The sequence below is a fragment of the Mirounga angustirostris genome, unplaced genomic scaffold, assembly GCF_029215605.1.
Source record: "Mirounga angustirostris isolate CCGP_5_RB_7025 unplaced genomic scaffold, mMirAng1.0.hap1 SCAF_9, whole genome shotgun sequence".
Classification (NCBI taxonomy): domain Eukaryota; kingdom Metazoa; phylum Chordata; class Mammalia; order Carnivora; family Phocidae; genus Mirounga; species Mirounga angustirostris.
In genome coordinates, this window is record NW_026991717.1 from 69,244,157 (window position 1) to 69,258,013 (window position 13,857).

General features: G+C 44.5%; 1 protein-coding gene across 1 annotated transcript in view; it reads left to right on the plus strand.

Annotated features, from left to right (window-relative positions):
- The window catches only part of RYR3 (ryanodine receptor 3), a 509,236-nt gene that overhangs the window by 392,842 nt on the left and 102,537 nt on the right, over positions 1-13,857 (plus strand). Inside the window, 6 exon segments of the mRNA XM_064570716.1 lie at positions 2,150-2,319; positions 4,680-4,900; positions 6,516-6,606; positions 8,239-8,379; positions 9,631-9,794; positions 12,047-12,125. Coding sequence (XP_064426786.1) covers positions 2,150-2,319; positions 4,680-4,900; positions 6,516-6,606; positions 8,239-8,379; positions 9,631-9,794; positions 12,047-12,125 — 866 coding nt within the window.

Consider the following 13,857-nt stretch of genomic DNA (forward strand, 5'->3'; position numbering starts at 1 on the left):
CTGTACGTCAGCATGCACTCCCATGGCTGCAGGATCTCAGCCCAGGTGTGTGCATGGCAATAGAGGCCAGTGATGGAAGTCTTCCCAAGGGCACACCCAGTGCTGGGAAGCAGCTGCAAGAGTCTAGCTGACATCTTGAACTCACACAGCTGCAGAGCCCAGGACTACTTGCCAGCGCAGATCCTGGGTTCTGGCAGTGAGGGAGACGGGAGTGGGAAGAGACCCAGGTGGCTGGGCATCTGCACACACAAAACCTGGGCAATCTGCCAGGGTTTCACGGTGGCTCTGCTGGATGTTGGGTTCTTCCATAGCGAGAGCTGGGGTCCTGTTCAGAGCAGGTCACTGAAAACACAGCGACTCCCACTGCATGGTTGATGCGGGTAGCCCCTGCCCTTCTTTCTTGTTCTGAGACATCTCTGCTTCACTGGTCTCTAGGAGGGGTGAACCCGAACAGCTGTCCTTTATGTAGTGCCCCGAATCTGGAGGAGGTGATTGTTCACCCAGTTCTCCCTTCCCAGTACACCGAACTCTTTCTAGCTGAGGAGCTCCCACTTGGCTCTGAACAGTGCCAGCCTGGGATGAGGCCAGCGAAATGCATCTTTACCTTTTTGTGTATTCTTGGGGTTTTTGTTCTACTGTGTTGCTCAAGTTTCTCAAGTAGAATCCTGACCTCTCCCAGTGGTGTTTTTGTTCATGGATAGCTGTCTAATTGTTGATTTTTGTGGGAGACAAAGGCTGGGGCCTCCTACTCCTCCATCTTGGTGACATCAGTCTCAAAAATAACACATTTATCATGAATTACATTAAGATTATAGAGCCTTTGAAAAAAGATATGATAAAATAAATGTTGAACTTACTATTTCCCAAACTTTTTGAGCACAAAACATCTTATAAAAATAATGCTTCTCAGGGGCACCTGGGTGGCTTAGTCATTTGGGTGTCCCAACTCTTGATCTCAGCTCAGGTCTTAATTTTAGGCTTGTTGAGTTCAAGCCCTGCATTGGAACCTCCTTAAAATAAATGAATAAATGAATAAAATTAAAAATTAAAAAAAAAATAATGTTCCTCAGAACACAAGGTATGTGGGAAAGATGAATTCAGCCCTCCACCGTTCAGATCCGGCTCCCCCTGGTGTCCAGGAGAGGCAAGCGGCTTCCTGTCAGGAAGGTCCCTTCCCTTCTTGCTTTCGTCCTCTGCCCTGCCCTGATCCCTGGGCTGAAAGAGGCTCTGGGCTGGTTAGCACTAAACCTTCGGGGCTATTAGGGTAACTTCTGAAGTACCATATGTAAATATGCTCTGCCTTAGCTTGATCCTTTAGGGGCTCTTTTTCCTCGTTTTTGATGTTAACATAATATTAGGAGGAAGACTGTTTTTCTTTTGTGTCCTCTTTCAAACTCCTGTCTTTATTCTCCAAGTCAAGCAGTTTTTATTTTCTTCATGGTATTCCTCACTTCATCTCTGAGCTTTTTTTTATCAAAATAAGATTAGAATTACTGGATGATCTGTTCTCAGTTTCACCTAAATCAGATAATAGTTTCCAAATACTAAGAGGATATTTCCTCAGTTTTGTGCTATTTATGATACGATGGCTACAGAAAAGACACACTCTTAAATTTAATCTACCTTACATTTTCTCCCTTCCTTTCTTGTGTCTTCAGTCAACAAAGCGAAAACTCAAGCCCCGATGCCTGACATTTGCCCATTTCTGAGGTGTAAGTCCCCTAACCATGGTCCAGTGCAAGCTATCAATATGTGTCACTGAGCCATGGAGTTGGAAAGAGAATACACATGGCCCACCATTGTATTGTATTTCCAACATGCAAATAAAATAAATGTAAATAACCTCAAGAGTATAGTTTATAGTGAGATCATTAGGAGGTGACGAGTTTTGAGTATTTGTCACCTTCCTAAATATAATTTACTTAATTGTAAATCTTAGTTTTTAATAATGAGTATGTCTAACAACTGGCTCAAAAAATTCCGGAAGTGTAAACAACCAGCTTTCCCAAGTCGGTATCAGCTGGCTTCAGCACAATATTGTATTCCTATTGCTTGTTAGGATAACAAAGTGTAGACAGACACGCTCTGTGTTGCCTTTGAGACTGTGGAGATAGAAAAGGGGACATGACATTCTCTTTGGGTCTTTCAGATGGGTCCGTTAGTGAGCCAGATATGGCAGCCAACTTCTGCCCTGACCACAAGGCACCCATGGTGCTGTTCTTGGATCGTGTTTATGGCATTAAGGATCAAACTTTTCTGCTCCACTTGCTAGAGGTTGGATTTTTACCCGACTTAAGAGCCTCTGCCTCTCTAGATACGGTAAGTGGCTAAAATAAAAAAAATTTTTTTCCCATCATTGTACATTGGTGACATGGATTTCAAAGTGAATGTTTTCTATTTACTGATTACGTATTAGCAGGCTGCTTTAAAGGGTGAGAAAACAGAGGCACCAAGAAATGGAAGATGCTAATTTGTTGTGCCAGAGACTTAAATGTAGGTAAACTTAACCTCAAATATTCAATTCAGGTTCCTCTGTTGCAAGTTTCTTGGCACTATCTGTTGTGGGGGCACATCCTGTGCATTGTAAGATATTTAGCACCATCCCTGGCCTCTACCCACTAGATATCAGTAGTACCACCTATAAAACCAATTCTAGATATCATCAAATGTCCTCTTGGGGACCGTGTCTTCCTCAGTTGAGAACCAGGGCTTATTGCTTTTGAAAAAGTCTGGTTGGCAGAATTATAGGCTGGAAATACTCTTCTCACTCTCCTTCCTTAAGTTTCATGCACTGCCCATCAGGAAAGATAGTCTCCAAGTCAAGCAATTATGGGGTATTGGGCATGACAAGGTCAAGACCAGAGGTCAAGGGCAAACCCAAGTTCAAAAGTCAAGGGTAAAGAATCCAACATCAATAGACATCGAGACCGGAGGCCCCAGGAGTTATAAAGTGTAGATGCATAATGCCCCAAGTCAGGAACAGTACACCAGGAGTCCTGGGTCCAAGGAGAAAAGAATAATTCAATCAGCATAAGTCTAAAAACATCTTGCCAGTGTAGGGTTACTTTTAAAGAGCCAGAAGAAACATGTCTTCTTAATCAGTCATAAAGTCTCTCAAGGCTCCGCCTAGTGTCCAACAGAGACAGAAGTCTGAGCTCTGTAATGGGTGGTCTGCCAGCCCGTACCTTAACTGGCATGGATTCGATTTGAATGGGTTACTCACAGATGTATGGGATCACCCAGCAATGGGAAAGCAATCCAAGCCCCAGTCTGAATGGGAGCTCCATTCCTATCTGTGGCATGGGGATAAGAAATGGTACATCCATGAAAGTGTCAGGGGCATATGGTCCTTTTGGATAATTAAAACAATGGTTCCACAGCTAGTTTTGTTTTGAGTTTTTCTATAAATTCTTTGATTTAAAAAAGTAATTGTTTTAACTTGTGAGACATTCTCAAGGTTCCTGATCAGATCATTTGATTTTTTTGTAGATCAAATAAATGGCAAATGCTGTTCTACCATTTGGTGTTCAAATCACATGCTTGTCTAAGTACCATCTGCAGCACAAGAAGTTAAACACTCAGTTCCTTAGTACATGCATTCTCTTTTGAAAACTTTTAAGCCACTGGAATCAAAACTCTGTCCTTCCCCATTGTGACAACTCTGTCAAAATGATAAATGTGAAAGATTTGCTATTTCTTTTCAGTCTGATTAGTGAATCTTTTCTCAAAGACAAACTTTTGAAAATTAATAGGAATACCCGGAAATGTGTACAGTTCAAAACAGTTTATGACATCATAAGTTATAGAAAATGTGTTACAGATCTAACGGCTGTGATAATCACAGGATATAATGAGAAGATTTCATCTTTGTGGATCTCAAGGTTTCTTTTGAAGTTCTTCAGTTTTCCAAAATGGTAGCTAAGAATGCTTTGACAAAGTGTCACTAAGTGGGCATTCCTTGTGTCTAGCCTGTCTAAATGAATGAGAAAGAACACTGTGAGTGATAATGACAGCAGAATTTTAGAGCAGGTCCTAAGTTTCTATTCCGTGTACCCTTTTCCCATGCAAAGTTAGGTTCCCTTTAGTGACTTCCACCCCATGCCATTTATTAGATCGTGAATGGCTCACAATGCTTATAATTTAAGTGATGGGGGTCAGAGCTCCACTTTCTGTCTATAAAATGTCACAAAACCAGTAGTTTGATGGCTTGCTTGTCCAATAGCCACTTACTAATCTCAAAATCACAAGAGATAACTTGTGAGTCTCCATTAGGTGAGAAAAGAGAGCTCAAGCAGAAGAATAACATAGTAGCCTGTTAGCTGGCCTTTGCAAACACGAAGAACGTTGGGTTAGACCGATCATCAGCTGATGTTAACAGGTTTTAGAATCTCTCTTTGAGGGAAACAGATGGTTGTCGATCATTTGGAATGAGTTAGGGCCAGCCGGCCTTTGCGTTCCTTCGGGTTTTTTTTTTCTTTTAACCTGACTTTGTATTTTCTCACTGAAAATGCAGAAGAGAAGTGGGTCTGCTGACAAGGTAGAAAGTTGTTCACTCTGTTGCTGTGAGACACTGTTGCGTGTAAGCTTTCCCACCTGCTAGACAGGAGCTCCGTCCTCGGGGTAAGCTTTGCTCTGTCTTTCCCGGGGAGATTAACCAGAGTCCCAATCCCCTTTCCTAGGTTTCCCTGAGCACCACAGAGGTAGCACTTGCCCTAAATAGGTATTTATGTTCTGCCGTGCTCCCGCTCCTCACAAGATGCGCCCCTCTCTTTGCCGGAACAGAACACTACACGTCTCTGATCGATTCTACACTACAGACAATATACAGGCTTTCCAAGGGACGGTCCCTCACCAAAGCTCAGAGGGACACCATAGAAGAATGTTTGCTTGCCATTTGCAAGTAAGTACCCCTGCCCGTGTTTTTCACCTGCGAATATGCTTCCCTGTGTGCCTTTAATTGTGTGATTGAAAAACTCCAGTGACTCCAGTCTGAGGAAGCTTCCAGGCCTTAGCCATACACCCACCCTTTCTCAGTCATCTCCTCGTAGGATATGCTCGGTCCCCTCCCCCCGCCCCCTTGCCACAAGCTTTCTGATCACCTCTTCCTTGAGTTCATCTCTCACTGTGAAGAAATGGGGGACACAGGGGCGCCTGGGTGGCTCAGTCGTTCAGCATCTGCCTTCGGCTCAGGTCATGATCCCAGAGCCCTGGGATCGAGCCCCACATCGGGCTCCCTGCTCCGCGGGGAGCCTGCTTCTCCCTCTCCGACTCCCCCTGCTTGTGTTTCCTCTCTCGCTTCATCTCTCTCTGTCAAATAAATAAAAATCTTTTAAAAAAAAAAAAAAAGAAAAGAAATGGGGGACACAGCTCAGGCTCTTGCCCTGAGGGTTCATGGACCAGAAGATGAGACTGTCTTTCAGGCAAGTATTCAGTGTTCAGATTAAGAACTAATGTTTTGGTTCCTAAGATAGAGCTCTTTGATAATTTGATAAATTGTTTTCTAATTAGTTACTGCATTTGCCTGTTAAAAGTTTTTTTGAGGAGAGAGCCTTAACTTAAAGATATTCCAGTAGTGAGGATTTCAGGATGGTGGCTCAGAGGGCCTTAAATTCCCTTCTGATCACACCAGTAGGTGGCCTCAGATTCCACCTATGCACAGGTAAGCTCCAGCTTCATCCTTTGGACAGTTGGCCCTTAGAGATGGCTATAAAATCAACTGCACCTTCTTTCTATTACATTCTTTGTACATAATCAATGACTGCATTTTGAGTGTGCATAGACCCTACAACATCTTGTCACCTGGTGATGAGACTTTACCTTAGGTAGCTCAATTCATTAGCCACACATTCCTCTTCCTATATTTTAACTATACAGTTGACCCTTGAATAACACAGGTTTGAACTGTGCGGGTCCACTTGTACATGGATTTCTTTCAATAAATACAATACTATAAATGTATTTTCTCTTCCTTATAATTTTTGTTAATATCTTCTCTAGCTTCCTTTATTGTAAGAACACAGTATGTGATACGTGTAACACAAAATATGTGTTAATCAATTGTTATTGGTGAGGCTTCCCATCACCAGTGGGCTATTAGTAAAGTTTTGGAGGGAGTCAAAAGTCATACGTGGATTTTGTTTAAAGATTTATTTATTCATTAGAGAGAGAGAGAGAGTTGGGGGTGGGGGGGGCAAAGGGAGAGAGAGAATCACAAGCAGACTCCCACTGAGTCCAACAGGGGGCTCGATCTCACGACCCTGAGATCATGACCTGAGCTGAAATCAGGAGTTGGACCCCTAACTGCCATGATGTTCAAGGGTCAACTGTACTCACTTTTTAAAGTGTGTTATCATTGACTGTGATTTACCCAAGATCTTATTTTAGGAGCTAAGTGTTTGGCGGCTTAGCGCTGGTGTATGGTTATGGATGAGTGGTTTTTTTTTTCATTTTTCCTTCCTTTATTATATTCTTTCTTACTTTTTTAATTCGATCTCTCTTTTTATTCCATACCGCAGTCACTTGAGGCCTTCCATGTTACAGCAACTCTTGCGACGTCTGGTTTTTGACGTGCCCCAGCTCAACGAATACTGCAAAATGCCTCTTAAGGTGAACCTCTTCACTGTTATAGAAATAGCGTCCACGGCGCGGAGACTTGCCTTGCAAAACGTGAGATCTTCACAATTGGGGGAGCAAAGTAAACATTAAATGGGTTTTACTTTTTTAAGCTGAGGACTAAGAAGGTACAACCCACTGTATCAAACCCCTTCTTGAGCATCTAGGTTGCAGAGAGTAGATCATTAACTGCCCCAATTTTCTTTAATTGATTTCCACTGACTACATGTGATTTAGCAGAAGTTAATGAGGGGGACTTGGATTTTGCGCTTTCCTGCCTTAATTAGGTTTTCAGAATGTTTTCAATCTCAAAGAGCTTTGAAGGCCTTGCAATTATTCATTCAAGTATAGAACCTAAACTCTCCTTTTTCTGTTCCATACTGTCTTGTGCCTTCCTTTTTCCCCTGTAACAGACCCTCTTTTTTGTTTGTTTTTTACTCTTATCTCTGTTTTCTTTTATTGGTGGAAAGCACAGCTACAGAGCTATCTGTTGTCTCCTTGATGATTTTCTCATAAATTACTAAAGTTTTATCACTAACACAGGGAGCAGCATCTGGGCCTGGGTGGGAGAGCACCACAGTCAACTGCCCACCCAGGAGAACAGCGTTTTTTATCTTTTACCTAAGAGGTACCTGCCGTATTTGCATATTCATTGTGTCAGCCGTGGCCAGCGACACCTGAAAGTTCTGCCTGGTGATTTAACAGAACTTTCCCTTCTTCTCAGAAATAGTCTAAGCAAGGATTTTAAGATGCGCTTTACTGGGATAAACAGAATTCCCAGAATCCTTTAGTTCAATCCTCTGTCTCCATGCCCAGCAGAAAACAGCTTGTATATTGTCAGAGATTCCACTGCCCTCCAAGGGCTTGTTCTCTTGACTCTTAATCCCAATAAGTATTTTAGCCGAAAACCATGGTTTTCACAGTTCAGCTTGGCATTGCTTCATCGGCAGCCCTGTACAGTCAGCTGGATTCTGACTCCTGAGGGAGCAGCATCAACAGCACTCAGTGAGCTCACTTTTACGTCTTAGAGCACCAGGATTTTTCTTAGAGGATGTGGATCCCACCTGCGGGATGGGAACATTGGCGCTGTACTTCTGCCCTCTGCTGGCCACATGTGGAACTGTGGTAACGTGGCCGGGCCATCAGAAGGCTCAAGAGAAAGGCAAGGAAAGCCATGGGCAGAAATCAATGTAGAGAAAATCACCACATGCTCCCCATCATCCCCATGTCAGCATCACAGAATCTTCTAGATTTATAAACAAATGTCTCAGAAGGAATTCTTTCCACCTTCAAGTGCCTGGAAGGTTACACAGCAAGTACTTTCAGAGGGTAGCACTTTCTCATTGGAAGTAGAAACAGTTCCTCTCCATTTCCCAACTGCTAGGGTCACATTAGGAGGCACAAGAATTAATCGGGCAGATTCAGCTCAGGCTAGAACTCATCACGCAGGAAAGCGGACCATTCCCAGTGGTATGCAGGGACCTCTCTGTAGCTCACCCAGCTGTTTCATCTGTTGGCTTCACTCTCACGTGGGCTGCTTACTGTCCTGTTCTCCCCTGCACGGTGTGGACGCCTGTGGATCTTCTCTGCCCCACTCGCTGGTGCAATCCTGTTCCAACCTCCCAGCTTCTGACGAATCACTATGAACAGTGCTGGAAGTATTACTGCCTGCCTTCAGGATGGGGGAGCTATGGGCTAGCTGTGGAAGAAGAATTGCACCTGACAGAGAAGCTCTTCTGGGGGATTTTTGACTCCCTCTCCCACAAGGTAATGGTAGCACTTCCCGAACAAAGAGGGAGGACCATGATGACCAGTGAATAATCAACGCCTATGAATAACAATAGCTAACATTATTAGCCTTTGCTACCTGCTAGGGACAGTGCCAATTACTTCACAAGCATATTACACCATCCTTACCCCCAATGCTCTGAAACAGGAACTGTGCTAATCTACATTTCACAGGTGAGGAAAAGTCTCAGAACAGTTGAATAACTTGCCAGACTCGCAAAGCTAATACATGGGAGAAGGACTTCCAAAGTAAATCAGAAAAATATGTCCCTCGTTCAGTCTTGATGACTTACCTGTGCCCCCATTCCTCTCCCCCTGACCTTGTGTGGACCCTGTTAGCCAGCCTTTACCAAGTTCAGATGGAGAGGAGAAACCCCAACAGCCACTGTGAGGTTGAGATGTGGGATTTTCAGAAGACCGCATGCCCTTCTGGGGAAGGTTCTTGGCAGCCACTCGTTTGAGGAGGAAGTTGAGTAAAAACTGAGGGTCTCTGAATCCCAAACCTCTGTACAGTCTGAGTGAAAGACAGTTCAGACTCTCACACTTGCCTCCACTCCTTAACCCAGGTTATTTAGATTGCTGAGGTCGTCAACTTTAAAGGTAGGAAAGGAGTAGGTCTGGTCTTCTTACCAAAGTCTGAAGCATGTATATAGCTGCAATTGGTGTTCGCCTGCGCTTAAATTTTCTTGATTCCCATGTTCCTTTGCTCTAGTATGAGTAGATCAAAAGCTGCTCCTAACCCCATGTTATTTGACTGAAATTTCTCCTGGGCCCCATTCAAGAGAGAATGGATGTGATATTGAGCCATCTGCTGATGATACTAACATAAGACCCATATCAGCTAGTGAAGGGACTGGCAGAGCTGCCACTGCCCAATCCGGTCACAGGTTGGGTCAGTTTCTATAACGATGTATGGCGGACAAGTTTATAGACCACTGTAACCCTTAGATATTCTTGCAATTAACTATTTGGGAGAGAATGATTTAAACTTTGATTTAAGGTTTTTCAACTTAAAGCAAATGGTGGCTCAGGCTTCACAGGTTGTTGTTTCATCCTCCAAGAATCACTCAGTTTCCACCAGAAAGTATCCAAGAATTGACATGTTTGCCATTTTGGTTAACCTGGACAAGTGCAAGCATGTTATTTTTTTCAGCTAATTGTTGAATGGTTCTGCATGGGTGACCCTAGTTCTCATCTCTGTACTAACGTGGTCTTTGTCTTTCTTCACAGAAGTATGACCCAGACCTTTTCCGAATGGCCCTTCCTTGTCTCAGTGCTATAGCGGGGGCCCTGCCACCGGATTATTTAGATACCAGAATCTCAGCCACATTGGAGAAACAGATCTCAGTGGATGCAGATGGCAACTTTGACCCCAAGCCCATCAACACCATGAAGTGAGTCCAGAATCTTCTCTAAGCTGGTCCTATATCTTGCCCGGTGGCCTGTGTTTTTCTTTCAGAAGGTGACAAGAAATGTAAACTTTCCTTTCTTCCCCCCTGCCACCACTGCTGATCATTTCCCCTGATGCTACAAGTCACATCGGCACTGCATTTTGTCCTCAACTCTTGAAGGTTTCATCCATCCGTATTTGATTATATACTATATTATTATATTCTGGGCTTTCTTCTGGGGGAGTGGTTTATTTATTATAAGAGATGAATGCTCTCCACAAATGTCGCCTGAGGCATTGCAAGAACTGACCTGACAAATGATGCAATTAATTTATTAATGAGTTTTTTGACAAAATATTCATTCTTTGTGAATTAGGCCTCTATAGTTCTAATAGCATCGTACATCAAAACAACTCCATAAATAACACTCAGCTGAACTCCAGTAAGACCTCAGGGTGTGATGACAGAACAACATGGGGTCCTTAGTTGAAAGAGTGGACCCACTCTTTGCCATGCTGGAATTTTGCTGGAATTTTGGAATAAACTTATAATAGTGTCTTTTCCTCTCTCCTTCTGGCTCTCCAGCATTCCTCCCTGGTGATGACTAGGCCACAGATAAAATATTGGGCAACATACGCTCAATTTTGTCTTGTGACAGTTCTTTCCTAGTTACAATGTGTTGTGGGTCATACGGTCTTCATCTCCAGGTGCATTTTTTTTTAAAGATTTTATTTATTTTATTTATTTGAGAGAGATAGTGACAGAGATAGTGAGAGCGATCACAAGCGGGGAAGAGAGGGAGAAGCAGGCTCCCGCTGAGCAGGGAGCCCAACGCTGGGCTCGATCCCAGGACCCTGGCATCATGACCTGAGCTGAAGGCAGCCGCTCAACCGACTGAGCCACCCAGGCACCCCTCCGGGTGCATTTTAAATGAAGAACTCTAAAAATGCTTTAGATTGAGCAGGGAAAGCAAGACCTCCTGTATGAGCCCCTCGGACTTGTGTTTTGTGTCAGTAGTTCTCCTATGAGAGGCATAGCCTGAGCCATTCTGAGGGGCTGTCCGCTTTGATAATGTATAAAGTTCATCTTCGGGAAAATTAAGTACACATTCCATCAGATGGAGCCTTGAGCTGAGTGGATGGCAGGAAACAGAATTGAACCTACTGTAAAGAAGAGATTAAGTGTGTGGCAAACCACCAAGCTAGGGCCCAAGAGAAGCAGGTGTTGACTTTGGAGAACTTCACCCTGTGAAAACGTAAATGTGCAGATGGTGTTAGTAAGCTGGATGCCTTCATAAACACTTTGAGATGCTATATGCTAGCAATTGTTTGCTAATGATGTGTATGGTTCCATGTTATTTTGAGAGTTCTGATTTCACATATACCGCTGGCATCATTATGGTTCTTTGAGTAATATGAGTAACCGAAGCTATAAGTTAAGCAAAAAAGCACCTTATTGCAAAGATACAGTGACTTATTATCAAAACCTAGTGAAAAGCTGACTAACCGGGCCTCAGGAAGGACAGAATCGAGGCGGAGTGTGACCAAATGAAGAACCTTCAAGTAGGATCCCCATTGGATGAATCAGCTCAAAGAGTTTGATGCCTTAGTCTCAAACATCTCAAGATTCAGATTCCAGGGAGAGTGAGTCTGATTGGCCTAGTCGAATGCCCATTCTTGGTGACTGTTCACATAAGACTCCGTGCAATGCAAGACTTGTTCCTCAAGGGAAAATGGAAGTGCTTTTACCACCTGAGGGGACAGAAGCTGATGTCTGCCCTCCTAACCACATTCTAATATTTAAACATGAGTCACTGCATCCAGAAAGGTAGACGACCACCACTATTGTGTAACATTTGCTCCTCTATCTACCCATTTCTGGCATTCCCAGATTGGAGTGGCGGGGTTACAGGCCGCGTCTTTGGATAGAGGGATTCTCCCTGTCTCACCCGGACAGGTCTGGCCCTGGAGCCAGGGTGGGTCTTCGGGAGCCAAGGGCACCTGGAGCAGCCGGAGGGAGGTCACCTGTGCAGCCAAGGCTCCTGCAGTGATGTCCTCTGATGAGACAGGGTGTGTGTTTGTGACCCAGCATGGACACGCCATCCTTCCGCACAGAAGTTCACTGTTGGGAATCCAGCTTCGGCTTTGGGGCAGCAAAGCAACCTCTGACCGCTGATTGCTGGTTCCCGCCATCTTTGCAGTACATCCAGCTCAAGTGCCTGGGAAGGTTGTAATGGTTTTTTTCTCATTTCACAGTTTCTCCTTGCCTGAAAAATGGGAATACATCGTCACCAAGTACGCGGAGCATTCACATGATAAATGGGCCTGTGACAAGGTAGGGATTATCATCTAACTGACAATCCTCGGGGGTGGGGGAAAAACAGCCCAACAGCATTAAAGGGTCCAATCCTGGAAATCTGCCTGATTTGTCTAAGTGACAGACTGGCCGTGCCAAGAGCATTCATTATTTCTGAGCAGCAATTTCCCAGGGTTGGTGGAGGTCAGAGAAATAGGCGGCAGCAACGGCTGGTGCTGCTTTTTGTATTTCTCAAGAAAATGATTGATTCCGGGAGCGTTAACTCCTTTCTAAATATTGCATTTTCTGGAGTTTGCACCGAGCACACGCTTGCGTGGTTTTGACGTCAACGCGTAATGCGGGGCAGGAGGCTTTCATTAATTTTTTCTTGGAACGTAGTGTTGGAAAAGGGGAAATAAAACTGAAAGCCTTGCCCTTGCATTTTGCCAGCAAACTGAATTTTATTCTAGGGAGGACGCACATCTTCCTATGGCAGGCAGCGGTAGAACTTCCAGACACTCCCTTATTAATCAGCCTGTCCATCTGGTGTTTAAAATTCCTCACCACATGAGGTCAGGCTGCTTAATGAGTTTAATTGCTCTGTCAGCCCTTTAATGCTGGCAGGCAAAGTGGGAGGAATGTGCCAAAGCCATCCAGGATTCCTGTGGGCAGCCAGTTAAGGACTGGGGCCATTGCTCAGCTGCGGCTTCCGGTGCGTAACTGGGAAGCCACGTCCCTTGCAAAGCCGCAGAAAACCACCTCGGGGCCGTGTGCCCCAGAGCAGGGACACCTTGAACCACTGGCTCAGCCTCTGTATTGATCTGGGGTCCGCTTTTATTCTTTGATCAGTTTCTACTTGGGACTGATGATAACAACCGTCCTTGTTAACTGTAGAATGGGCTCATGCCTCGTGATTCTAGAGCAGGGTTGGCGCGCTTTTTCTGTAAGGAGCCAGATAGTAAACATTTTAGGCTTTGTGGGCTAGGCGGTCTCTGTTACAACCACTCATCTCTGCGGTTGCAACACAACTGTAGCCAGAGGTAACACATAAATGCAAGAGTGTGCCTGTGTTCTGAAAAAACTGTATTTCTAAAACGGGGTTGCGTGGGTTGGCCGAAGGGTCCAGTTTGCTGACCCCTGCTCTAGAAGGAGCAGTATGCCCATTTGGCCAACCTATGAATTAGGGGAAAGGGACACCTCCACAAACCGATAGCAATATCCAATCTCTCACTAAGCCGTGTGGATTTTACCTCCGTAGTCCCTCTTGAATTTGGGGAGGTCTCTCTATCTATGCCATGGCTTTAGTCCAGGCTGCAGTCATCCTTTGCCCAGATGCTGGTGATAATGTCCTAACTAGTCTGCCCACGTGCCTTTTGTCAGTTCTGTTCTTAACACTGCTGGCAAGTGCTAGTTTCAATATGCAAATCGAGTCATAGTCTACCACTGTTTTCCAGCCCAGCCCTTCTCCTTGTTAAAATCCTTTAATAGCTTCTAACCATTTTTAATACAAAGGCCAAAATCCTAAGCATGGCCCGACAGCAGATCCTACCTCATCTGGCCTCTGCTGCCATCTCAATCAGCCTCATCTCTCCCTCCACCCTCTGCCCTCCAGCCACATCCCCTTATTTTAGTATCTCTGTCTGTCTCTCTCCCTCTCTCTGTCACACACACACACACACACACACACACACACACACACACTCTACATGAGCCTGAAACCCTTCCCACTCTGAGCCAGGTCCCCATGTTCATCCACACACATGCAAACACC